This window comes from Girardinichthys multiradiatus, chromosome 1 (genome assembly GCF_021462225.1).
Source record: "Girardinichthys multiradiatus isolate DD_20200921_A chromosome 1, DD_fGirMul_XY1, whole genome shotgun sequence".
Lineage (NCBI taxonomy): Eukaryota > Metazoa > Chordata > Actinopteri > Cyprinodontiformes > Goodeidae > Girardinichthys > Girardinichthys multiradiatus.
In genome coordinates, this window is record NC_061794.1 from 24948930 (window position 1) to 24976689 (window position 27760).

Sequence of the window (27760 nt, forward strand, 5' to 3'; positions counted from 1 at the left end):
ACTGCCACGGAGCGCTATTTGCTTATTTTCCGTAAGGAGTGGCCCTTCAGCGCCTGAGCTCGTTTAACAACTTCCAGTCTGTCAACCAGTGTAACCAGGTAAAACTCCGGAAGCAGCGAGCAAACTGCCAATCACTCGGTTTTTGTGATTTGAGCGACTTGAGGGGAAGTCTGGAACAAGTATCAACTTTAATAAGAACAACTACAGTAAGATGGATTTTTGTTTTTTTCCTATTTTGTGCTTTATTTTCAGACATGGCTTCTGAAAACATGTTTGAAGAAAGGCGCAAATTTAATAATTTCGGGATTCGAGGAAGAGATTCGTTTCTTCCAACTTTTCCACCTAATATATAACTTTAAAGCTGAAAGAACCTTACCCAATATGCAGGAAAAAATAGCTTCTCCTTAAAGAAGTGAGGCTCTTCTCTGTAAACTTCTTAAGTTTTGTATGATCATTTCTTTATTTATTTTGTTACCTGACCACACCGTTCTACACTCCACGAGGTATGATCAAATTATATAATTTATGTAAAGGTTTCTCTAAAACCTCGCTTTCACCAGTTGCATGAGAAAGCATCTTGTTTTCTTGATGACTACTCAAGAGGAAGGCTAACTCCTTTAAACCATATAATTCAATGTTTATAATATTATGGAGTTTGGGGCTGATAAAAGCATCTTAGTCATTTTACTTTTTTTTTTAATTTTTTGACTTATGGTATTTTAATTGAATTTTCCCGACTTTGTTTTGGTCTAGTGAACTCATTGAACGATACACATTTTTATTTATCTTCTTGAGCACAGCTGCAAGTATTTGTGGTCTGTTTCCTCTAAGGTGTCCAAGGTCCAGTTCCTGTTTGGCCGATTTTAATATTTAACTTAATCTTTTATGCGTTCTGTCTGCTAATTTTAAGTTCTCTACATTTCTCTTTGCACTGTTGCTGTGTTGTTTTTGTCATGTGTTGCTCTTCAAGTTTATAAATGTTTTAATTCCTTTCTTATTGGCATTTTTTTTTCTCAAAATAAGTTCATAACTCTTTATATAAATAACTGTGCTTAATTTAGTACAGTCTGATTAATACATAGTACTTTTCGCAGTTGCATCTGAAGACGTTTGCAAGGCGCCATGTGTGGAATATGGTGCCTTGCAAACGTCTTCAGACAAATGGTTGAGCTTTGTTGTATTTTGTCCAGTTACAACCACAATGTATCTTACTGTGAGGCTGTAAGTTATCAGTTCCAAAAATGACCTGGGGGACCTTTTTTGGTTCAGTATAAGCCCCCAGTCAAACTTGGTCCCACATTGCTTGCTAGATTACAAGAGTTTGAGCAGATTCAGGCTGAAAGCTTTGATTAGTGAGAGTAGATGTACTTCTTCTTCTCCTACTCCTTATCATCCCTTCATGATCTCCACCATAATTTTTATACATTTGTATAACGTATATGAGAAATATGTGCAATATGGCAATATAGGTTGGTCTGCACACATTTCCTATTTAAAGTATTCTTACCCTTTGAACTTTTTCACATTTTGTCATGCAAAAGATCCCAAATTTTTATCTATTTTATCAGGATTTTTATCTGATATAGTAAGGTCAAGTAATGAATAACTATGAAGTGAACGGAAAGGGATACATGGTTTCCTAAATGTGGCAAAGAAAAATCTAATAAATATGGTATGCATTTGGTACCTTCTTTTAATCTGATACTGCTAAATAAAATCTATCGCAATCAATTGTCTTCAAAAGGCATGTAATGGATAGAATCCTCCTGTGTGTGATTTTAATCTCAGCATAAATACAGCTGTTCTGTGAAGGTCTCAGAGGATTGCTAGACAACATCCCTCAACTAACAGTTGCAGAGAAGTTTAAAGCAGAGTCAGGTTATATCCCAGTTTATTTATTTTTTTCTGTCAGAACACTGTTCTACCTATCATCTGAAAGGAAAAAGTATGGCACCACTGTAAACTTGCCAAAACATGGTTGTCCACTGTTGAGAATTAAAATCATGTACTTTCATGCTATTAGTTTAGTTTGCATGTGGGAACATTAAACTGAGATATAACATCAGTGAGCCTTGAGGAGAGATCACAAATCACAGCAAGAGTCAGGATGGAGCAGGGCTGAAACAGAGGTTGGGGGTTCTCGGCAGCTGCAAGCAGTAAAAGTTTGCTGTAGGGACAATAAAGCAATAAATGTCAACTTTTGGGCATGGTATAGATACCACAAGGGAGCTTGGCTGATTTACAACACCAGACTGCAAAAAGAGGAAGGCACAGTCAACGGTATAAAGATGTTCTGGAACTTGTACCAGAGACATCTGGGTAAAGACAGCCATGCTTTGCTGAAAACCTGCGATCTCTCCATAAGACCTTATGTAAATTTTCTTTCTTTGTGTTATTCTGTATGTTTTCATTTTGCATTGGAAATAATTGGACTTATTATCTTCCAAATTAAGCTTGTGTTAATCTTAATTTTCTGCTCTTCATCTGTTCTTTCTCACGACATCCGGACTGGGCAAGGTTGAGGCCGCAAGGATATCAGTGATAGAATTATTATTACCTCAACACCACCCAAACTGGCAGAATAGGCAAGGTGAGCAGTAATTAAAGCAAAAATCACGAGGCAATGTTTGCAAAGCAAATACTATTCAAAGTTAATGATGTCAGTGTTAGCCTAAATTTAAAGAGGGAAATAGATATATAATTTGGCTGCAACTCTCTTATGTTAAGCTACACCTGAACCAAAGATGTTAAAAGCATTTACCTGGGCTAAAGAAAAAAAAGGTCTAGACTGTTGATCAGTGCTCCAATGTCCTCTTTTTAGCGGAAAGTAATGTTTGCCTTTGATTTGTAAATCAATGTTCTGGTGTCTGGAGGAGGAGTGGAGAGGCACATACACCAAGTTACTCAAGGTTCAGTGTAAATATTCCACAGTCAGGGATGATTTGGTGGCCATGTCATCTGCTGTAGCTGTCAAGTTTAACGTCTGCACAGCCATCATCCAGGAAATGTTAAAGTACTTCACGGTTCCTGTAGAAATGCTGGTTTCATTTTCTAGCGAAGCTGGCACTTGACCACACTGCGATATGTAGCAATGCCTGTTTTGTTTTACCAGGGTTTCACTGTACTACATTTGGCTGCAATTTGGCCCAAACCTCATCTATGTAGTATTATCAAGAGGAGGATGAAACATCATACCCAACAATGCAGATGAGCTGAAAGTCATTATTCAGTTAACTAGGCCTTCCTGAACACCTCTGTAGAGCCAAGTGCTGAACACCTCTGTGCCATGCTGCATTGATGCAGTGTTTTCTCTTTACAACTGAAGACATTTAAGTTGCGAATTGACAGGAGATTGCACAAGACTGTTATCATTTAAAATAACCTTGACTTTTTAAGTAGAAACACAAAAATTTAGCAGCTTCTGTTAAATATATATGGTTAGACATGTTATTGGTTATGCAATTTGTATATCTGCCAGGGAATTTCAAATTCTGTCAGCTTTCCCTTCTCCAGTGGATCCAGGTGATATCATTTTACTGTCAAATGTCACATAACCATGCCATTAGTTCCTTGCTGTACTAAACACTGACACATTTTACTTCCTTGTTTGTATTAGTGGTTGGGGAACAGAGTCAAAGCACTAGATTGGCAGGATAAGCCTTCTGTGTCAGCTTCTGTTCGTGTCTTGTGAGAGGTTTCTCAGGGTTAAGCTTTAGGCTGTCTTCTCTTTGCTTTTTATATACTCTTATTTGGCTCCAAACTGAGGAAGCAAACTGAGGAAGCAAGTCTGATGGCTGAGAATGTTTTGAAGTCCGCTTTAGAAATACAGAAATAATTGCACAGCTATGGCATCCCACAAGCCTCAATTTTGCCCATGCTTCCACCCATTTGGCCTTCCCCCATTTGCTTTTCATTTGCTCCCACCTTACTCCATACTCAAGAGATTGATATTTTGTTAAATTGAATGTTCAGATCTACAATATTTTTCCAAAAATATTTAGACATCAATTACAATGCCATACTCTATTTCTTTCTTTCAAAAGTCTTTTTATTGATTTATTGTTTTTAGAAATATTGATGGATACAGTGCAGAAGCATGTGTGGTAATTTTTAACAAATTCAAAAACCAAAATAAATCACCAGACAACACACACACACACACACACACACACCAAGCTTTGTACAAACTTTTTTGAGAACCCCAGACAGTGAATCTTATCTTTTCTGAATGAGAATGGGGATCTGGATCTTTTCACCTCAATACGATAGCTCTCTTAGCATTTAATGAAAAAAATGACAGTGTTCCTTGTTTGATACGTGGCAAGTCCAGATGGAGAAGCGGTTTGGCTCAATCTCACAGCACAAATCTTCCGATAAAGTATGAAAGGCTGACTTTCAGAAATTACTCAGAGAGGGAGAAGAAGAAAACAAGTGGATTAATGTAGCAGAAGAACCCCTACTCCTGTCACAAGTTGGGTTCAAATTTGGGAAGATGTGTGGCAGTTTAACTTTAGAGAAGTGTACCCAGTGGACAACTTTCAATTGCAAAAGCGAATGAGTCCAGAGATTTAAAAAACGATTGAGGAACCATAATAGGGAGGCACTGGAACAGGTACAGATCTTTAGGGAGCAGCAGCATTTTCACAGAGTTAATTCTACCTACAAGAGACAGTAACAATGGTGTCCATTGTAGATAGAAGTTGTTTTGATCAAGTCATGGAAAAAAATTAGCTTAGTTTTAGATTAGTTTTGAAATTTTCTAGTGACACATACTGTATGTAATGGTATTTCAATTCAATTCAAAAATACTTTATTAATCCCAAAGGAAAATTAAATGTTGTTATAGCTCATATTATGAAGGTTTCCTCAAAGAGCCGTTGTAGAAGCTGATGGCTGTGGGCAGGAAGGATCTCCTGTAGCGCTCCGTCTTACACCAGATCTGAAGAAGCCTCTGACTGAAGACACTGTTGTTGTACAACAGTCTCATAAAGAGGATGCTCAGGGTTCTCCATAATGTTCTTCATTTTATGAAGAACCCTTTTTTTGCACAATGATCTCCAGAGGCTCCGGAGGAGTCGCCAGAACAGAGCCAGTTTTCTTTATTAGCTTGTTTAGCTTTTTTAAGTCCCTGGTTCTGATGCTGCTACCGCAGCAGATGATGGCAGAAGAGAGCACACTCTCCACAGCAGACTTATAGAAGATATGCAGCATCTTGCTGCAAACACCAATGGTCCTAAGCTTCCTCAAGAAGTACAGTCTGCTCTGTCCCTTCTTGTAGATGGATTCACAGTTGCATATCCACTCTAGTTTGTTGTCCAGGTGAGCACTGAGGTATTTATACTCCTCTGCCACCTCCACTTCTTCTCCCATGATAGAAATAGTTTTTGACTTATTCTTGTTTCTCTTAAAATCTACAATCATCTCCTTTGTTTTAGTCACGTTCAAAATGAGATGATTGTTTCCACACCATGCCACAAAGCGGTCCACCACCTTCCTGTACTCAGCTTCTTGTCCGTCTCTGATCCACCCCACGACTGCAGAATCATCCGAGTATTTCTGCAGATGACAGGAGTCTGTCTTGTACTGGAAGTCTGAGGTGTACAGAGTGAAAAGGAATGGTGAGAATACAGTCCCCTGTGGTGCCCCTGTGCTGCTGACTACCTGGTTAGACTCACAACCCTTCAGTCTCACAAACTGTGGTCTGTTTGTCAGGTAGTCTTTGATCCAGGAGATTGTTGAGGCCTCCACCTGAGTCTTCTGGAGTTTCTGACAAAGCAAATCAGGTTGGATTGTATTAAATGCACTGGAGAAATCAAAGAACATGATCCTCACAGTGCTGCTGGCTTTGTCCGGATGACAGTGGGTTTGTTGAAGCAGGTGTATGATGGCATCTTCAACTCCAACTTTACATCATGAAGGGGGTCCTCATAGCGTATTGTTTTCTTTCTCAGGTGAGCCAACAGGAGTCTCTCTAGGACGTTCGTGAAAAAAAAGTAACAAGTTGTTACTTCCACCAAGCTTGTGAGACATCCTATTCGTTACCCTTAGAACTTATGATGTGATCCTTATGCAACCATAATACCATTTACACCTTGGGAAGACTTGCCACTAGGTTCATGAATGTGTTCATGGAAATGTCTGACTATTCTTCTAAAAAAACGTATTTCAGAGGTCAAACACTGATGTTGGACAGGAATGACTGGCTTGCCATCTCAGGTCTAATTTCTCTCAAAGGTGTTCTCTCTGTTTGGGTAAGGACTTTATGCAGTCAAGTTCTTGTTTTATCCATCCTGGTTTGTCATCCTGAAACAGTAAGTGCCGAACCCATATTGCTGAAACGCAGGCCCACACCTTAATCCCCTCTCCACCAAACTGTATGCTCTACACAATTCAGTCTGACAAGTGCTGTTCTCATGGCAACTGCCAAACCCAAACTTATTCATTGGATTGCAAGACACAGAGGCATAATGTGTCAGTCTGGAGAACAAGTCTTCACTGCTAAAGGGTCTAGTGTCCACATCCCTTACATCACTGCATCACTAATGTATGGCTTGTAAAACGCTTCTTTGTCTTGACCTAATCTAGAGGCAACATGAAGTCGGGAGGTCGGTACCTATTGACTCTGCAGAAAGTGGGTGACCTCTGCCAACTATGCGCCTCCAAATCCACTGATCCCACTCATGTGGTGTACAACTTCGTAGCTCAGTTGCTGTTGTTGAAGTCCCTTCCACTCTGTTATAAAACCAACACTTGACTGTGGGATATTTAGTTTCAAGGACATTTTATGACTGGACAGATTGCACAGGTGACATCCTGCCATGGTACCCAACTGGAATAAACTGAGCACCTGAGAGCAATGCTTTCTTCCATAAATGTTTGTTGATGCAGTCTGCAAGCCTAGGTGCTGGACAGTATACACCTGTGGCTCTGGAAGTATTTGGAAGACCTACATAAAATAATTAGCATGGGTGAGCGAATACTTATGGCAGTATAGTTCATGTCTACCTTAGAAAGAAACATTTTAACTGTGCTACATCATTGCTAAACTGTCTTAATTATAAAGGCCTGCATGGCTCTCCAATTTCTAAAGTTCAGTGAGAGTAATGTGGAGTCTGCTGAGCTTTCCTTGGTGTTGGGGTGTGCAATGAGTGATCAGCTCAAACCAACAGTCAGACTCAGAGGAACGACACAGAGACTCTTTCTACCTGCAGCGAGGGTAATCACACTGATCTGCAGTGGACTACAGAGGTGTGATCACTGACGGAGTTTATTTTATACAGCAAAGTAAACAGACATATCAGATTACAAAATATGGGTACAAGACAGGTCAGGCAGAGTTAGAGAGTGGAAAGAGGAACAGCTGGTTCTGCTATCGGGTGTTGCGAATCCAGCTACACATAGACCAAAATAACAAGTGAATGCAGAATGTTTCAGAACGCTGGGTCACATCTGTATCTGACCATTGAGAATAGACAAGAAATATATGTGAGTGATAATGGTGAACATTTAATGTATATACAGGGGTTGGACAATGAAACTGAAACACCTGGTTTTAGATCAAAATAATTTATTAGTATGGTGTTGGGCCTCCTTTTGCGGCCAATACAGCGTCAATTCGTCTTGGGAATGACATATACAAGTCCTGCACAGTGGTCAGAGGGATTTTAAGCCATTCTTCTTGCAGGATAGAGGCCAGGTCACTACGTGATACTGGTGGAGGAAAACGTTTCCTGACTCGCTCCTCCAAAACACCCCAAAGTGGCTCAATAATATTTAGATCTGGTGACTGTGCACGCCATGGGAGATGTTCAACTTCACTTTCATGCTCATCAAACCAATCTTTCACCAGTCTTGCTGTGTGTATTGGTGCATTGTCATCCTAATACACGGCACCGCGTTCAGGAAACAATGTTTGAACCATTGGATGCACATGGTCCTCAAGAATGGTTCGGTAGTCCTTGGCAGTGACGCGCCCATCTAGCACAAGTATTGGGCCAAGGGAATGCCATGATATGGCAGCCCAAACCATCACTGATCCACCCCATGCTTCACTCTGGGCATGCAACAATGTGGGTGGTACGCTTCTTTGGGGCTTCTCCACACCGTAACTCTCCCGGATGTGGGGAAAACAGTAAAGGTGGACTCATCAGAGAACAATACATGTTTCACATTGTTCACAGCCCAAGATTTGCGCTCCTTGCACCATTGAAACTGACGTTTGGCATTGGCATGAGTGACCAAAGGTTTGGCTCTAGCAGCCCGGCTGTGTATATTGACCCTGTGGAGCTCCCGACGGACAGTTCTGGTGGAAACAAGAGAGTTGAGGTGCACATTTAATTCTGCCGTGATTTGGGCAGCCGTGGTTTTATGTTTTTTGATACAATCCGGGTTAGCACCCGAACATCCCTTTCAGACAGCTTCCTCTTGCGTCCACAGTTAATCCTGTTGGATGTGGTTCGTCCTTCTTGGTGGTATGCTGACATTACTCTGGATACCGTGGCTCTTAATACATCACAAAGACTTGCTGTCTTGGTCACAGATGCGCCAGCAAGACGTGCACCAACAATTTGTCCTCTTTTGAACTCTGGTATGTCACCCATAATGTTGCGTAAATTTCAATATTTTGAGCAAAACTGTGCTCCTACCCTGCTAATTGAACCTTCACACTCTGCTCTTACTGGTGCAATATGTAATCAATGAAGACTGGCTACCAGGCTGGTCCAATTTAGCCATGAAACCTCACACATTAAAATGATAGGTGTTTCAGTTTCATTGTCCAACCCCTGTATATTCAACCTAACACTTGGGATTCAGCTGTGAATGCTGTAGAGCTAGACTGAAACGGCACCAGTCATCCAGCGTTGCATACAGTGCCAAAGAGGCAGTTTTTGAAATACCAGTGTCATGATTTGGGGTTGTTTGGTTTTAGTTCAATTAACTTGGGTTTTACAGTGCATGTAGCTTTTGTCTTTCAGATCATGCACACATCTGCTTCACATTGAGTGGATTGGTAGCTGCAAGGAAAGTCAAAAAGGACATACACTGTGGTGCCAAATGTCTGATCTACTGACAAACACTTGTTCTTTGTGATCTGGTGCTTTGCAGAGGCAGAAGGCATAAAGAGTTGCATGTCCCCCACCTCCGCTGCTGCTGCGGATGTGGGTTGCGACCAGTTCAGAATGTCTATGTAAATATGTTCTGTCCCTATTTTTGTCTCTCATTTCACTTTGATATTGTTGTCATTGTTCCTCCTAGATGCCTGTTAAGTACAGACAGTGCCTCAAAGTGATGCTGTTCTCTGTATTGTTGCTGGTTGCCCTCTTTAATTTATGGAGCACTTCAAGCAGCCTAGGGGTTGACATCCAACCGAGACAAGGCAGTCCAATCCAAAAACTTCTCAGTGGGAAAATTCAACAAATCATGAGTGATTATTCTGAAATTACCTACAAGGTCAAAGAGAACGTGGCATGGTGTGTTGTGTGTCAATAAAATTACTATTTTCTTTAATCATGTATTAATCTTATTATCCTTACCAACGTATTCTGTTCAACTCCTCCCACAGTCAGTTGGCTCAGAATGCATGTGTATGCCAGGCTGAAGAGGAAACCTTTCGCCTACCGTTCTCTGATCTGGTCTTTCCTCGCGTTTGGGCTCTGAACCTTCAGCACGCATTCTTAGGAAATCACCCTGATCCTGAGAGTGTAAAACATCACAGAGCAGAGGAGTACGACCTTTTTCTGAGAAGGTAAAGATAAGAGCACTGTGCGAACACACCCTGGCGTTGTCATAATAGCCAGCGTCTGCTCTGAATAATTCCAGATCTAAACCTTTTACTCCTCTAAGCAAATATGTGGAAATAGATGTGGTAGACGAATACAAACAGGTTGATTTCCCTCAAATATTCAAAGAACAGGTAGGTGTCTTGTCATCTTTCAGATTACAGCTTTCTGTTTTAAAAACCAGGCTGTCTGAGTTTACGGCAAGAAATCCTCTCCCAAAATGAAAGCTATAAAAAGCTTCATTGATTTATTACCATTTCCATCGTGATCCCAGAGCACTGATCTATCTAATTCATACATATAGCTTTTATTCATAATGATATCAATAACTAGGCTGCAGATCTTGTTACCTCTTAAGACAGTGTTACATTGACGATTGAAAAGAAATCTGACTAGAGTAACTTAACATCATCCTAAATTTTTCCTTTACCTGCCAATAAAGAATTTTGTGTTGCCTTTTAACCATCAAGACTTTTGATGCTTTTTAAGTGGTCAAGGATGTACTTTCAGCTCATTATTTTACATTTAGGAACACAACTAAATGGATGCTTAACTGTATTATAATCACATTACAATGAGCTTTGTTGCATATTTGCTGTTGGAGTGCTGGGCAGTGGAGAAGTTATATTTTTCATTTGTACGTATAAAGACCTCCCCTTGGGTGTCTTTAGGGATACGTATCTACCTTGCACATATCGGGTATGTTCTTCACAAAGTATACAAGCTTAGCCTAATTGGATGAAGACTGTCTGTTAACAGTAATTTTAAGTTCTTGCCACAAATTCTGAATTGGATTTAGGTCTGGGATTTGACTTGACCATTCCATACATCAGTATGTTTTGATTGTAACTGTGACTGTATCTTTAAGCTCAATATCCTGCTGTAAGGTGAACCTCCACCCTAAACTCAAACCATTTGCAGCTTCTAACTGGTTTTCTGCCAGAATTTCCCTTTTGGTCAGTTCCAGCCATATCCTTGTCAACTCTGAGGTGTAGTATTAGTTTGCTGCCACACAGCATTTGCATGTAGGCTAAAAGGTTAAATTTCGGTCTCTTCTGATCAGTTCCCTGTCTCCGTGTGTGTTGTGTTCCTATACAGGATTTCTGGCAATCTGCAGGTGGGAACTTTTATGCTTTTTTTTCAGCAGTGGTCTTATTATTGCCACTATTCTGTAAGGACAATTCGTTTATCTGTTGCCAGATCTCTTCTCAAACTGTGGATATATGTAGTTCTTCCAGAGTTAGCATGTTGTTGTGGTGTCAGTTTCGAAACATCTGTGGCTTTCTGTGTTATTTCTGTAAAACAGTGATCAATTGAATCCTTGCAACCTTTTTTGGCTTGGCTACTATACATGTGTGTCTTTGTGTGTAGGTCCTACTCTCCAGCAGATATGCTCATTATTGCAGAGGCTAACAATCCTCTTCAGTATCCCACCCAAGGTGTGGATGTGCAACCCCTCAAAACAATCATCATCCCAGGTAATAATACTTAATTACAGAGTGTCAAAGAAAACTGTGGTATGTGGTAATTTCCTATTTTAAGATTACAAGTAAACCTCTTTTCATCTTACAATATGTTCCGTTAACATGTTCCACTTTTTCCACAGGTCTGAGTCTAAGACAGGAAGGCAGAAACAACTATATGGTAACTCTTATCATACTGTCTTATTACTCGGGCTATACTTGTTATTTGTAATTATAGTTTTCTCTAAAAACAGGTACAGTTGACAGCGACACTGGGTACTTTTGACATTGCTGCCACAGTGGACAAGGTGTCTATAAAAGGAATGGGTGAAAAGAATATCTCGCTGTCAAGCCCGGATCTGTCTGCTCTGAACAGGCAGCTCCAGTTTGTCACATACACCAACACCATGTTTCATCCGAAGACAGCAGACTCGGGTAAAGTTCGCATTTTAGTTCATTAGTCATGAGTGGCTTTTCAGACAAATGCAGAAGAGATTCGAAAACCACAGTTTCAGTTCTGCACGTTCAGACATGCTAGACCGCTTGCTTTTTGCGACTAAAATAAAAGTTTGCATTTTTTTTACACAAATAAATATAAAGCCTTTCCCTTTGGGTATCAATAGGCTACTTCTGATCAATTTAGCCTGAGGTCAGCAACAGCTATTAAAGCTAATTAAAGCACTAATTGTAAGTTTAGCGATTTAGTGTGCCCCGATACCAAACAGTTTAAAAGTGTATTATATTAAACTACTAAATAGTAATAAATGCTTTATGCTTACACAGAAATATGTAATAATGTATATATAAAAACGTTCGCATGCTGACAGAAGGAAAGTCAAGTTCTGAGTGTAGAGCCGCTGCTCCTCCACATCGAGAGGAGCTGGTTGAGGTGGCTCGGGCATCTATCCCGGGTGCCTCTTGGACGCCTCCCTCGGGAGCAGTTCCAGGCACGTGAAATGTGTGTGAAATGTGAAAAATTCAGCAAACGATTTTAATAATACATGTAAACATATCTATTACATGTAGTCACATCCACAGCTAATACAAGTCCTGATGAACTTTGTATTATAATAACACCATGACTTCATGAAATTCAAAATTGTCTTCAGACGTGTGTCCCTGATGGATTCAGAGAGAGGTGATGGAGCAATCTCGGGTCATCTGCTTCATGGCACCTTGATGGATCAGAACATAGTGGTGGACGGCTCCAGAGATTTTGAAGATCCTTAATTCCTATAGCAAACAGGCTTCCTTTTTAAAAGCAAAATTTAAAATGCAAATGAGGTTTACTGGGTGCCTCAAAACTTGGAATACACTAGCTTATACTCAGCTGCTGTTCAGATCCAACTGTGTGGGATTAAATAAAATCGTCTCGTCGTCTTCCGCTTATCCGGGACCGGGTTGCGGGGGCAGCAGACTCAACAGAGACGCCCAGACGTCCCTCTCTCCAGACACCTCCTCCAGTTCCTCCAGGGGGAGCCCAAGGCGTTCCCAGGCCAGCCGAGAGACATAGTCCCTCCAGTGTGTCCTGGGCCGTCCCCTGGGCCTCCTCCAGGTGGGACGTGCCTGGAACACCTCCCGAGGAAGGCGTCCAGGAGGCATCCAGTATAGATGCCCGAGCCACCTCAACTGGCTCCTCTCGATGTGGAGGAGCAGCGGCTCTACTCCGAGCCCCTCCCGGATGGCCGAGCTCCTCACCCTATCTCTAAGGGAGTGCCCGGCCACCCTACAGAGGAAACTCATTTCAGCCGCTTGTATCCGGGATCTTGTTCTTTCGGTCATGACCCAAAGTTCATGGCCATAGGTGAGGGTAGGAACGTAGACCGACCAGTAAATTGAGAGCTTTGCTTTTCGGCTCAGCTCTCTCTTCACCACAACGGACCGGCACAGCGCCCCCATTACTGTGGCAGCCGCACCGATCCGTCTGTCGATCTCCCGCTCCATTCTTCCCTCACTCGTGAACAAGACCCCGAGATACTTAAACTCCTCCACTTGAGGCAGGAACTCCCCTCCAACCTGAAGAGGACAAGCCACCCTTTTCCGGTCGAGTACCATGGCCTCGGACTTGGAGGAGCTGATCCTCATCCCAGCCGCTTCACACTCGGCTGCGAACCGCCACAAGGCATGCTGTAGGTCTTGGCTAAAGGGGGCTAGCAGGACCACGTCATCTGCAAAAAGAAGAGACGAAATCCACTGGTCCCCAAACCAGACCCCCTCCGGCCCTTGGCTGCGTCTAGAAATCCTGTCCATAAAAGTTATGAACAGGACCGGTGACAAAGGGCAGCCCTGCCGGAGTCCAACATGCACTGGGAACAGGTCCGACTTAGTGCCGGCAATGCGGACCAAACTCCTGCTCCGCTCGTACAGGGACCGGATGGCCCCTAGTAAAGAGCCCCCGATTCTATACTCCTGGAGCACCCCCCGCAGGGCATCACGAGGGACACAGTCGAATGCCTTCTCCGGGTCCACAAAACACATGTGAACCGGTTGGGCAAACTCCCATGAACCCTCGAGTACCCTGTAGAGGGTATAGAGCTGGTCCAGTGTTCCACGGCCGGGACGAAAACCACACTGCTTCTCCTGAAGCCGAGGTTCGACTATCGGTCAGACTCTCCTCTCCAATACCCTGGCGTAGGCCTTACCAGGGAGGCTGAGGAGTGTGATCCCCCTGTAGTTGGAACACACCCTCCGGTCACCCTTCTTATGAAGGGGGACCACCACCCCAGTCTGCCAGTCCAGAGGCACTGTCCCCGACCGCCACGCAATGTTGAAGAGACGTGTCAACCATGACAGCCCTACAACATCCAGAGACTTTAGGTACTCAGGGCAGATCTCACCCACCCCCGAAGCCTTGCCACCGCGGAGCTTTTTAACCACCTCGGTGACTTCAGCCTGGGTGATGAAAGAGTTCAACCCCGGGTCCCCAGCCTCTGTTTCCACCAGGGAATGCGTGATGGCAGGATTGAGGAGATCCTTGAAGTACTCCTTCCACCGCCCGATAATGTCCTCAGTCGAGGTCAGCAGTCTCCCGCCCCCACTGCTTCCCCCTCCTGAGGCGACGGACGGTTTGCCAGAATCGCTTCGAGGCCAACCGGTAGTCCTTCTCCATGGCCTCACCGAACTCCTCCCAGGTTCGAGTTTTTGCCTCTGCCACAGCCCGGGCCGCAGCACGCTTGGCCTCACGGTACCCGTCAGCCACCTCAGGAGTCCCACAAGCCAACCACAGCCGATAGGACTCCTTCTTCAGCTTAACAGCATCCCTTACTGCCGGTGTCCACCACCGGGTTCTGGGATTGCCGCCGCGACAGGCACCGCAGACCTTACGGCTGCAGCTACGGGCAGCAGCATCGACAATAGATGCGGAGAACATGGTCCACTCGGACTCTATGTCTCCAACATCCCCTGGTATCTGGTCAAAGCTCTCCCGGAGGTGAGAGTTGAATACATCCCTGGCCGAGGGCTCTGCCAGGCGTTCCCAGCAGACCCTCACTATGCGCTTGGGCCTGCCAAGTCTGTCCGACTTTCTCCTCCTCCAGCGGATCCAACTCACCACCAGGTGATGATCAGTGGACAGCTCAGCCCCTCTCTTCACCCGAGTGTCCAAGACATGCGGCCGAAGGTCTGATGATACGACAACAAAGTCGATCATCGACCTCCTGCCTAGGGTGTCCTGGTGCCAAGTCCATTAAATAAAATTGAGCTGTAAAAACGACAGTGAAAGTTTTGAGCAGCAGGTACTGCATCTGTCCAATATAGGCAGGGTTTTTCTCTTCTGGACAGTTATATGCAACTAAAAAGGAAAGAGCCTAGTTAGTCCAAGTTAATATTTTTGTAAAATACATTCTCAAAATATAGGTAACAGAGTGATATCAATTTAAATAGTTTAAAACATACATAGTAACATAAACATTGACTGAAATAATAACATTTGGCCATCTCTTTCAAGGCTCTTTGGAAAACCATTTCAGGTGACCACCTCATGAAGCTCGTGAAGAGAATGCCAAAAGAGCAAATCAATAGGGGCAACTCTGGCTCAGGTTGTAAGAGTTCGTCATGTAACCAGTGGGTTGCCCATTCGAACCCCCGTTCCATTTGTCTCAGTCGTTGGGTCCCTGAGCAAGACCCTCAGCCCCAGAAAGCTCCCCGGGCACCACACAGTGGAAGCCCGCTGCTCCCTTAAGTGATGAGCTAAAATGCAGATGTCGATTTCTCCATTGTGAGATCAATAAAGTCTATATTATTATTATTATTATTATTATTATTAATGACAGCAAAGGGTGACTATTTTGAAGAATCTAAAATATAAAAATGTTTAGATTTACACACTTTTTGTATACTGTATAATTCCATATGTGTTCATTCACAGTTTTGTTGCCTGTGGTGAGAATCTGCAATGTAAATAGTCATGAAAATAAAGAGACCTATTAAGTGAGAAAGCGTATCTAAAAGTATATACGGTATCAAATAAGCAATTTGATTCACGTTTTATTCTTACTTTGCGATCGCCATCCATGTTGACTCAGACAAGGAAATAGAGGCAGCTGTCGTAGAAGAGAAGAGATCTAGAACAGCACCTCAGAAACCGCGGTATTCATGATGGCAGGACAAGATGGCGGGTTGAGCAGCTGTGTTTTTTGAAGCTCGCACATCAAGTCCTAAATTTTACTTATTATTTAAGTGGACATTCCATCAAAATATCTAGATGGCTTCCCAGAACATTAACAAGTCTCTCAAACCTAAAGCTGATTCGAAAAAGAAAGAAGCGACCCAGATTAAAGACCATGGCTACGCTATGAAACTCTCCACTCAAAATAAAAAGGAACGAGGCGACTGCACCTGCAACTCCGAGCAACGTGCCGGGTGAGAAACAACTCAAGTCAGCTGAAGATGAGGGAGTGGAGGATATTTCTCTGAGATATAATGAAAACGATCACTCAGCTCGAAGAGAAAGTGGACAATATTACTCAACAGGTGAGACATAGCAGCGTTATGCTCGCTAACCTAACCAAAGCCGTGGAATTCAATGCTAACAAAGTTAAAGAATGTAAAGAAAAGGTGAAAGAGCTAGAAAAGCAAAGTGAACATCCACGAGAGGAAATGCTGACCTTTAAAAGGAGGCTCAGAGAACAGGAAAGATAGAATGAGGTGGAGCCTTTGTATTAAAAGCTTGAAGGAGAAGAAAGATGAAGATATAAGGGCTTTAGTCATTGAGACTGTTAGGTTGAATGTATATATTATTACTTATTATCACTCACTTGTATTTCTGTTTGCATTTCTGAGAAGTCTATGCCTTGGAACATTTTGTGTGCAGCTGGCCTCGCATGTAGAATCAGCTGTTTCTGTTGCTGTTTCCACTCTGAGCTTTATTTGTAACCTGATATGTCTGTTTACTTTGCTGTATAAAATAAACTCCGTCAGTAATCACACCTCTGTAGTCCACTGCAGATCAGTGTGATTACCCTCGCGGCAAATAGAAAGAGTCTCTGTCGTTCCTCTGAGTCTGACTGTTGGTTGGAGCTGATCACTCATTGCACACCCCAACAGAAACTTTAAAACATATAATTCCTGAATCTGAAGCGAGGCTCGAGGAGGAAGTGGATGTGGTACACAGGCTAGGAAAGAAGATGGATAAAAAACACAGAAACATCATTGTTTTGTTCACACAAAGAATTATAAAGGAAGAAATGTGGAGAAAAACAAAAAAGTCAACTTACTGTCGAGAGCGGAGCATCAGGTTTGCTGAAATGCTACCCAAAGAAGACTGGGAGGAGATAAATCATCTTTGGCCACTTCTTGATCAAGCCAGGAAAACTGGAAAGGTGGGCTGTTTTCGTGGTCCCTTTGGATATATTGATGGGCGCCAAATCGGAATGGATGATGTGCGTGCAAGATAAGATAGAGATGCTGGATTTGTTACAGGACTTGCAAGTGTAATGCTTCAGGCTAAGCTTTCTATTGCTGGGCGCGGCGTTGGTGGTGTAGGGGTTAAGCGCACGACCATATATAGAGGGTCAGTCCTCGATGCGGCTGTCCCGAGTTTGAGTCCCGAACCCGGCACCCTTTGCCAAATATCTCTCCCTCTCATTGCCCTCTTTCCTGTCTACCTACTGCTGAAAAAAATGGAAAATAAAGGCCTCTAGTGCCACAAAATATATATATATATTAAAAAAAAGTGTTCTATTGCTAACTTACTAAATAACGTTTTTATTTGTTCAACTGTTTCTAAACCCCCTTTTCTAAATCAAGGGAGTGTTTCTGTTGCTTTTTTATGTTAAATGAGGAAATTTCATTTGGTTCACTCAGTGTTAGAGGCTTAAAGACATTGTCAAAAGGAAAGCATTATTTCTGTTTTCAAAAGGACAGCAGAAGAATTGTTTTTTATTTCAAGAGACTCACTCATCGAATACAGATGAAACAGTCTGGGCTAATCACTGGGGCGACAAGATTTTTTTCAGCCATGGGACAAATCGAACTGGAGGTGGCAATCTGTTTTAATAGTTTCTCTGGGGAAATTGTAACACACAAAGGATACACAAATGGACATTGGTTAACAGTGGTAACCAAAATTGACCACCTGATCTTCATAATAGTTAATGTTTATGGCTTTAATAACTCTTCTCAAAGAATTATCTCAGATTACTCTTGAATTAAATAATAGAAGAGTGTGGGAGGCGTACACTTTACCCTAAACTCATGACCCTCATATTAGCTAGGTGGGAAGTATGAGTAAGAATAGTTTGTTGCAGTAATGTCTAGGATTTTGAAATCAGAAATTAATTCATTCCCTCTTATGTTCTTGACTTATATCAATGTTTGCTTCATCTGGCAGTTCAGTTTGGAACTGAAGGTCACCAGTCATTTTTCACCATCAAGGTTGGACATAGAGTTGTTCCAAAACTTTACAACTCTGGACAAAGTAAAGGTTTGTGAGAACTCATTGTATCTGATCAACGATTTTGTTTGCAGCAGAATGTGTTTTTATTGTTTTGTTTTTTTTGGGTTTTTTCTTTTCTGTTTGTGCTAAGGGTACAACATTACCTCTCTGGTTACCATTGCTACCAAGACCTTTTTGCGCTACGACAAACTCAAAGATCTCATTGACAGCATAAGGCAGTTTTACCCCACTGTCACCATAATTATAGCGGATGATAACGAACACCCTCAGCCAGTGACCGGTCCTCATATTGAGCAATACATTATGCCATTTGGAAAGGTAAAGAAGCTTGCATGATCCTGCATGGTGAAATAATGATGATTCAGTCAAAGTATCTCGATTTCTCTGTATAGGGCTGGTTTGCAGGAAGAAACCTGGCAGTCTCTCAAGTGGCTACCAAGTATGTGCTCTGGGTGGATGATGATTTTTTCTTTACTGCAAATACCAAGCTGGAAAAGATGGTGGATATCCTGGAGAAAACCACTTTGGATCTGGTAAGTTGAATATCGAATAGCATACTGATCAACACATATCAGTTACACTGATTTTGGTGATGCGTTATTGCATGTTGTTCAGCTAAATCCTACTTTTCATCTTTCAATTCTGGGCAAGACCAATGCTTGGGACATCATTGTTTTAATTAAACTAGCTTTGGCAACAAAACGGAAAAAAGACACTCTGCAATTAATTGTCACTATAAACTTTTTGCAGACACTCCTACTGTCAGCAGGAAATATATCAAATCACATTTGCTAAATTCAAGTTTCAGCTACAAGTAAACAACATCGTTTTGTTGACAGCATGGTAATTTTTTCGTTACTTAACAAAAATTTAAATAACTACTTGTACTTGTACTCGTCGTCTTCCGCTTTATCTGGGACCGGGTCGCAGGGGCAGCACACTCAGTATAGACACCCAGACGTCCCTCTCCCCAGACACCTCCTCCAGCTCCTCCGGGGGGAGCTTAAGGAGTTCCCAGGCCAGCCGAGAGACGTAGTCCCTCCAGCGTGTCCTAGGTGGTCCCCTGGGCCTCCTCCCAGTGGGACGTGCCTGGAACTCCTCCCGAGGGAGGGGTCCAAGAGGCACCCGGGATAGATGCCTGAGCCACCTCAACCAGCTCCTCTCGATGTGGAGGAGCAGCGGCTCTACTCCAAGTCCCTCCCGGATGGCTGAGCTCCTCACCCTATCTCTAAGGGACTGCCCAGACACCCTGTGGAGGAAGCTCATTTCAGCCGCTTGTATCCGGGATCTCGTTCTTTCGGTCATAACCCAAAGTTCATGGCCATAGGTGAGAGTAGGAACGTAGACCAACCGGTAAATTTAGAGCTTCGCTTTTCGGCTCAGCTCTCTTCACCACAATGGACCGGCACAGCGTCCCCATTACTGCAGCAGCCTCACCAATCCGTCTGTCGATCTCCCGCTCCATTCTTCCCTCACTTGTGAACAAGACCCCGGGATACTTGAACTCCTCCACTTGAGCCAGGAACTCCCCTCCAACCTGAAGAGGACAAGCCACCTTTTTCCGATTGAGAACCATGGCCTCGGACTTAAGCTGATCCTCATCCCAGCCGCTTCAAACTTGGCTGTGAACGGTTCACGTGGCGTGTCAACCATGACAGCCCCACAACATCCAGAAACTTGATGTACTGAGGGTAGATCTCATCCACCCCCGAAGCCCTCTGCTTTCACCAGGGAATGCGTGACGGCAAGATTGAGGAGATCCTCGAAGTACTCCTTCCACCGCCCTATAATGTCCCCAGTCGAGGTCAGCAGCTCCCCGCCCCCACTGTAAACAGTGTTGGCGAAGCACTGCTTCCCCCTCCTGACCTATGGCTATGGACGGTTTGCCAGAACCGCTTTGAGGCCAACCGGTAGTCCTGCTCCTTGGCCTCACCGAACTCCTCCCAGGCCTGAGTTTTTGCCTCTGCCACAGCCTGGTCTGCAGCACGCTTGGCCTCATGGTACCCATCAGCCGCCTCAGGAGTCCCACAAGCCAACCACAGCTGAAAGGACTCCTCGTTCAACTTAACAGCATCCCTAACTGCTGGTGTCCACCACGAGGTTCAGGCATTGCCGCCGCGACAGGCACCGCAGACCTTGCGACCACAGCTACGGGCGGCATCATTAACACTAGACGCGGAGAACATGGTCCACTTGGATTATATGTCTCCAACCTCCTCCAGAATCTAGTAAAAGCTCTCCCAGAGGTGGGGGTTGAATACATCCCTGGCCGAGGGCTCCGCCAGCCGTTCCCAGCAGACCCTTACTATATGCTTGGGCCTGCCAAGTCTGTTCGGCTTTGTTCTCCAGCAGATCCAACTTACCCCCAGGTGGTGATAAGTGGACAGCTCAACCCCTCTCTTCACCAGAGTGTCCAAGACATACGGCCAGAGGTCTGAAGACACGACAACAAAGTCGATCATCAACCTCCTGCCTAGATGTGCTGGTGCCAAGTGAACTGATGAACACCCTTATGCTCGAACATGGTGTTCACACCACTTGGATTCAGATCAGGGAGGCCATTCCTCCCAATCACACCTCTCCAGGTGTCACTGTCGTTTCCCATGTGGGCATTGAAGTCCTCCAGCAGAATAATGGAAACCCCGAGAGGGGCACTATGCAGCACCCCTGACAGGGATGCCAAGAAGGCCTGGTGCTCTGTATTACCACTCGGCCCGTAGGCCAAAACGACAGTCAGAGACCTGTCTCCTACCCGAAGGTGCAGGGATGCAACCCTCTCGTCCACCGGGGTAAACTCCAACACGAGACGGCTGAGCTGGGGGGCCCACCCCAGCCCGCGGCCTCTCCCCACGGGCCACTCCAGAGTAGAAGAGAGTCCAACCTCTCTTGAGGAGCTGGGTTCCAGAGCCCACGCTGTGCGTGGAGGTGAGCCCGACTATTTCTAGCCAATATCGCTCGACCTCCCGTACAAGTCGGGTTCATTCCTCCCCAGCGAGGTGACATTCCATGTCCCTAGAGCCAGTCTCCACCTCCAGAAGACTTCAACAGGAGGCCTCAACAATCTCCTGGATTAAAGACTACCTGACAAACAGACCACAGTTTGTGAGACTGAAAGGTTGTGAGTCTAACCAGGTAGTCAGCAGCACAGGAGCAGCACAGGGGACTGTACTCTCACCATTCCTTTTCACTCTGTACACCTCAGACTTCCAGTACAAGACAGACTCCTGTCATCTGCAGAAATACTCAGATGATTCTGCAGTCGTGGGGTTGATCAGAGATGGACAAGAAGCTGAGTACAGGAAGGTGGTGGACCGCTTTGTGGCATGGTGTGGAAACAATCATCTCATTTTGAACGTGACTAAAACAAAGGAGATGATTTGAGATTTTAAGAGAAACAGGAATAAGTCAAAAACTATTTCTATCATGGGAGAAGAAGTGGAGGTGGTGGAGGAGTATAAATACCTCGGTGTTCACCTGGACAACAGACTAGAGTGGAGCTGCAACTGTGAAGCCAGCTACAAGAAGGGACAGAGCAGACTGTACTTCTTGAGGAAGCTTAGGTCCTTTGGTGTTTGCAGCAAGATGCTGCATATCTTCTATAAGTCTGTTGTGGAGAGTTTGATCTCTTCTACCATCATCTGCTGGGGAAGCAGCATCAGAGCCAGGGACTTAAAAAAGCTCAACAAGCTGATAAAGAAGGCTGGCTCTGTTCTGGGGACTCCTCTGGAACCTCTGGAGATCATTGTGGAAAGACGGATTCTTCATAAAATGAAGAACATTATGGAGAACCCTGAGCATCCTCTTCATGAGACTGTCCTACAACAACAGAGTGTCTTCAATCAGTGGCTTCTTCAGATCTGCTGTAAGACGGAGCGCTACAGGAGATCCTTCCTGCCCACAGCCATCAGCATCTACAACGGCTCTTTTAAGAAACCTTCATAATATGAGCTACAACAACATTTAATTTCTCTTTGGGATTAATAAAGTATTTTTGAATTGAATTGAATTGAATTTGTCCACTGCCCGATCATCTTTGCACCGGTCCCTCATGGCTCCCCCTGCAGGTGTGGGCCCACTGGGTGATGGCCTTGCGTCTTTCATTCAGGCTTGGCCCGGCCGCATGCCGCGAGGAGCAACCCAGCCACCAGGCACTCTCCAACGAGTCCCGACTCCAGGGTGGGACCCCGGCTCTGCCGTACCAGGCGACATCACGTGCCTCGATTTAGTAGTCTTCATGAAGGCGTCTGGAACCGCTCTTTGTCTGACCTGTTACCCAGATCTTGTTTGCCATGGGAGACCCTACCAGGGGCATTTAAGCCCCAGAATGCATAGCGTCTAGGATCATTCCAGCATTCATACCCCTTCACCATGATAAGGTGGCGATTCAAGGAGGGGATTTAAATAACTAAGTCAAAAAAAAAAAAAAAATGAATGGCATTGTAAGTTAGTGTAGACGGTGCATATCTACAAATAAACATTCTGGTGCAAATGGAACAAATACAAGGAATTTAACCTCAACATAACCATGGAGTTTCCTACTGTAGGGCAGAGGGTGGGCCAGCTATAAAATGGAAAAGTCAATGCCAGGTGTTCCTATGAGCTGCTGATGTGAAACCCACTTTCACTGTATGATTAAAACAAATAATAGGAGGTGAACAAACATAATTAAATATCAGGGTGAAGACAGCATTAAATGTTGTCTTTACCTGATACCAGGACCGTCAAAATATTCTCTGGGTTCTACTTCTCTCTTTTTCATAGAAACTTCACCCTAAAAGCAAATTGAAAGATGGATGGAGAGTAAATGCAGAGCTGAAATCTTCGAGCCCAGCTTTTTTGAAAAATAAAAATAAATAAAAAAATAAAAATATATATATATATATATATATATATATATATATATATATATATATATATATATATATATATATATATTGTCATCTATAGATCAGCATGGTATCAAAAATGTTGACTTATGGTTTGTATAGCTGCAGCTAAATGTATGTGAGAGCTCGAGACAGTTTGTGAAGAGCAACATGGCAAACTGAAATAGCCAGTTTTCATCATTCCAAATCATCAGTAATCATTTTAAGTCAAGTTGCAATAAAAAAAAAAACTATGGTCTGCTCCATGCATGCAAAGTTTAAAGAAAGTTTCCTGCAGAATCGCTGCATCACATGATGCTTTTGCTGAAAATGATCCCCAGGCACACTTACAATGAACGCAGACCTACCTGTTAGACTGTAGAATCAATGCCAAATTCAGTACAATTACTCATGCCAGCAGACAGCTTCAATTCTTGTACCTCCTGTGATGTCATCAGCCCAATACCCACAGAGAACAATTTGCAGGGTTATTTTTTTCAGTGCACTTTTAAAAACATTTTAGTATGTGAAATCCTGTAGTGTATATCCGTACTTTATTACCCAGATGTGGTTTTATTGTCAGTGTACATTTGTAAGGAAAATGATACATCACTGACAAGTAGAAAGTCCAAGGGTTGTTATCTGTGTAATTACTGCCTGTCTGTTAAATCTCATGGCCAAAACGTCAAGCCAGTGATTAATGTTTTATCTCTGACTAGATATACTGCTAGGTATTAGCGTTTCTTGAGTTGTTAGTGGTTCTGTCCTTGAATTAAGACACAGACTAACTGACTGACTGACTGTCTGCCACCCACCTGCGGCTTAAAGAGATCATCTGTGGAGTGACTCGAATATACACTGCTCAAAAAAATAAAGGGAACACTTAAACAACATCATATAACTACAAGTAAATTAAACCTCTGTGAAATCAAACTGACCACTTAGGAAGCAACACTGATTGACAATCAATTTCACATGATGTTGTCCAAATGGAATAGACAACAGGGGGAAATCTTTGGCGATTATCAAGACACACTCAATAAAGCAGTGGTTCTGCAGGTGGGGACCACAGACCACTTCTCAGTACCTATGCTTTCTGGCTGATGTTTTGGTCACTTTTGAATGTTGGTGGTGCTTTCACACTCGTGGTAGCCAGTGGCCAGTACACCAGGAGACGTGGAGGAGGACGTAGGAGGGCAACAACCCAGCAGCAGGACCGCTACCTCCGCCTTTGTGCAAGGAGGAACAGGAGGAGCACTGCCAGAGCCCTGCAAAATGACCTGCAGCAGGCCACAAATGTGCATGTGTCTGCACAAACGGTTAGAAACCAACTCCATGAGGATGGTATGAGGGCCCGACGTCCACAAATGGGGGTTGTGCTCACAGCCCAACACCATGCAGGACGCTTGGCATTTACCACATAACACCAGGATTGGCAAATATGCCACTGGCACCCTGTTCTCTTCACAGATGAAAGCAGGTTCCCACTGAGCACATGTGACAGACATGACAGAGTCTGGAGACACCGTGGAGAGCGATCTGCTGCCTGCAACATTCTTCAGCATGACTGGTTTGGCAGTGGGTCAGTAGTGGTGTGGGGTGGCATTTCTTTGGAGGGTCACACGGCTCTCCATGTGCTCACTAGAAGTAGCCTGACTGCCATTAGGTACCGAGATGAGATCCTCAGACCCATTGTGAGACCATATGCTGGTGCGGTTGGCCCTGGGTTCCTCCTAATGCAGGACAATGTTAGACCTCATGTTGCTGGAGTGTGTCAGCAGTTCCTGCAAGATGAAAACATTGAAGCTATGGACTGGCCCGCCCGTTCCCCAGACCTGAATCCGATTGAGCACATCTGGGACATCATGTCTCGCTCCATCCACCAACGTCACGTTGCACCACAGACTGTCCAGGAGTTGGGGGATGCTTTAGTCCAGGTCTGGGAGGAGATCCCTCAGGAGACCATCCGCCGTCTCATCAGGAGCATGTCCAGGTGTTGTAGGGAGGTCATACAGGCACGTGGAGGTCATACACAATACTGAGCCTCATTTTGACTTGTTTTAAGGACATTACATCAAAGTTGGATCAGCCTGTAGTGTGTTTTTCCACTTTAATTTTGTGTGTGACTCCAAATCCAGGCCTCCATTGGTTAATACATTTGATTTCCATTGATGATTTTTGTGTGATTTTGTTGTTGGCACATTCAACTTTGTACTGTTAGGGCCTAGGATTCACAGGGTTTTATTTCACGCAATGACCTCCAGTCGTTCGTCACATTTTATAAACCAAACTCAACTCACCACTTTGTCTTCTCCTCTCTCTCGGAGTTCCGTCAGCCGTCAGACCCCAGCGGGCGGGCCGAGATCCAGTCCCGGAAAGGGTCTGTGAGTCTCCCTGATGAAGACTGCCGTGCGCACGGTCTTTACTGAAATCTACCAACCCGCTGGAATCCTCAGGCGTAATTGAAATCCGGCTCTCGAAGGACCAAACTGATGTCAGGTTTAAACAACCTAAAATACTTATAACATCACAAAAAGAAGAGAAAGACAAAGAATTAGTTATTTACTCGCTGCGAGGAGAACGGACAGAGATGTGCTTTTCAGTTACAAATCTCCTACCGCTCTGAAAACCATCTGTCCGCACCTCTCTTTTTATTATCTTTGGGGGTTCCCTAGTTACAATGAATGTCGCTCTCTAAAGGATGGGAAAAACAGCTGCAACGTAAACAGGTCATAAACACCATTATCTTGTAACAACACACTTCCACAGTCTCCACCATCTTAAGATCAGTGTCTTCTGTTCAGCAAAATCAGCCACCATCTTTATGACCTCCTCAACTGTGACTGCTTCCTTTCCAGCTCCACCTTTGATCCTTGCCTGCAGACAAACTAATCACATACATCATGAAGGGTTATAATGATCAAATAGTCAAGTTAAAGAAAAGGAAAAAAAATAAGATAAAAGGAAAAATAAAAGAAAAACTATATAGTTATTCCAACAGCAACCTAAAAACCTGACTCGGTTACATCATGACCTGTCTGGTTACCAGTGCATCAAAAATTCAGCAAACTATTGTGGGAAGCTTGTAGAAGGATACCCAACATATTGAACCAAGTCAAACAATTTAAAAAGGAATTCTATCAAATACTAAAGAAATGTACTGAAACCTTTAAAATTGTTAAGAAAATCTAAGAAAAAAAGCGGTCCAATACATCTAAACTAAACAGGCTGACATTTTGAACAAACCTCACATAACTGGCTCAAAGTTATTATTACCACTCGCCGTGGCTTTCCCACAAAAGGCTACAAAACCATAAACCTGGGTTTCATTGACAAGGTAGGAGTAATTTGCTCTAATGTGGGTCTCTGGTCCATCAGGTTGTTTAATGGCCTATATTCAAGATACTGAGCACAATGTTTGCTGCAACTATATCTTTTCCTGTAAAAAGTCAGATGGAGTACAAGATAAATTTATTTACCACCCCATCAGACTCTGACATGCATTTCATTTTAATGTCATTGTGTGTCACAGGCGTTGCTTGCTTTTTTGAAGGCGTTTTATATTGTTTTTTATTTTAGATTTTGAAATTGAAGAATGTGAAAACAAAATAATTAAAAGGCAACATTGTATCCCTTTTTTTATTTGGCATGAACTTCAGGTTGGTGGTGCGGTGAGAGAAGTAACTGGTTACACTGCCACATTCCGTCACACCATTTCAGTGGAAAAAGGGGGAGAGGAAGGTGACTGTTTACATATGAGGAATGGACACCACCATTTAATTGAGGGATATCCCAACTGTGTAGTAGCAGATGCCGTCATCAACTTCTTCATGGCTCGAACTGACAAAGTTCGCCAGGTTGGCTTTGACCCCCGCCTGTCAAGACATGCCCATCTAGGTTAGGAGCTGTTAAATATAATAATATTTCTGTATAAAGCTTTAAACACACTTATGACTTTTTCTTTCATTTCTGCAGAGTTTTTTATAGATGCTCTTGGCACTCTGCACATCGGCTCCTGCAGTGATGTCATCGTTAACCACGCATCAAAGATCAACCTGCCATGGACTAAGACAGAAAAAGAGAAGGCCTATGAGCAATTCAGATACTCCTCTACAAGTACAGATGATGCAATTCATAATGAAGTATTCTATTTTAAGAATAGGTTGAAGTGCATGACCAGCCACTAAAGACTGAGCTTCTGGTGGTGTGATAAAGAGAAACCTGTTATGCTTGGGTAAAAGATGATTTTCATCTTGCCACCTGCTGATTCTCTTTGTTCAAAGCACTCATCCTGCATGTGTACACTGTTAATGTTTGTTTTTTCTTAGCATATTTCCTTGGAATTTCACACATTGATTTTCAAACTGTAATATGCCGCCGAGTCAATTTCAGCTTTTGTTTACTAGATGTGTGTTTTTGTGTGAGAATGTGCTAAGTTTTTGGAATACAATTAATTTGTACTAAAAAAAACAGAAAAAAGCATATAGTAGCCTTGTTTTTAATTATGCTATAGCAGGTTACAGAATCTGCAGAAGTCCAGCCTCTGTGGGAGTTGCAACAATGACAAATGGTTCTCGTGGGACATTTACAGAAGCACACGCAGTACTTGCTCACAGACGTCAAACACCGCTGCAATCTAAAGGTCACAGGACAGACTGAAGACTGAAGACCAAGACAAAACTCTGTGATTATGCTCATAGAATGTCATGCAGTCTCCAAAAGGATCAGATAATAAATCTCATCAAATGTAAAGTGGAA

General features: G+C 43.4%; 1 protein-coding gene across 2 annotated transcripts; it reads left to right on the forward strand.

Moving 5' to 3' along the window:
- Positions 1-34: 34 nt before the first annotated feature.
- b4galnt1a (beta-1,4-N-acetyl-galactosaminyl transferase 1a) lies at positions 35-27760 on the forward strand. 2 transcript variants are annotated; one of them, XM_047354978.1, is made up of 12 exons: positions 35-206; positions 9106-9158; positions 9256-9470; positions 9563-9745; positions 11151-11257; positions 11386-11423; positions 11497-11677; positions 18072-18164; positions 18268-18455; positions 18530-18670; positions 26662-26899; positions 26978-27760. In XM_047354978.1, the coding sequence occupies exons 2-12, from the start codon at positions 9129-9131 to the stop codon at positions 27187-27189; spliced, it is 1626 nt and encodes a 541-aa protein (XP_047210934.1). In that variant the 5' UTR covers positions 35-206; positions 9106-9128; the 3' UTR covers positions 27190-27760. The 2 variants fall into 2 exon arrangements, with proteins under 2 accessions (XP_047210934.1, XP_047211024.1); XM_047355068.1 differs by lacking the exon at positions 9106-9158 and having other exon boundaries at positions 36-206.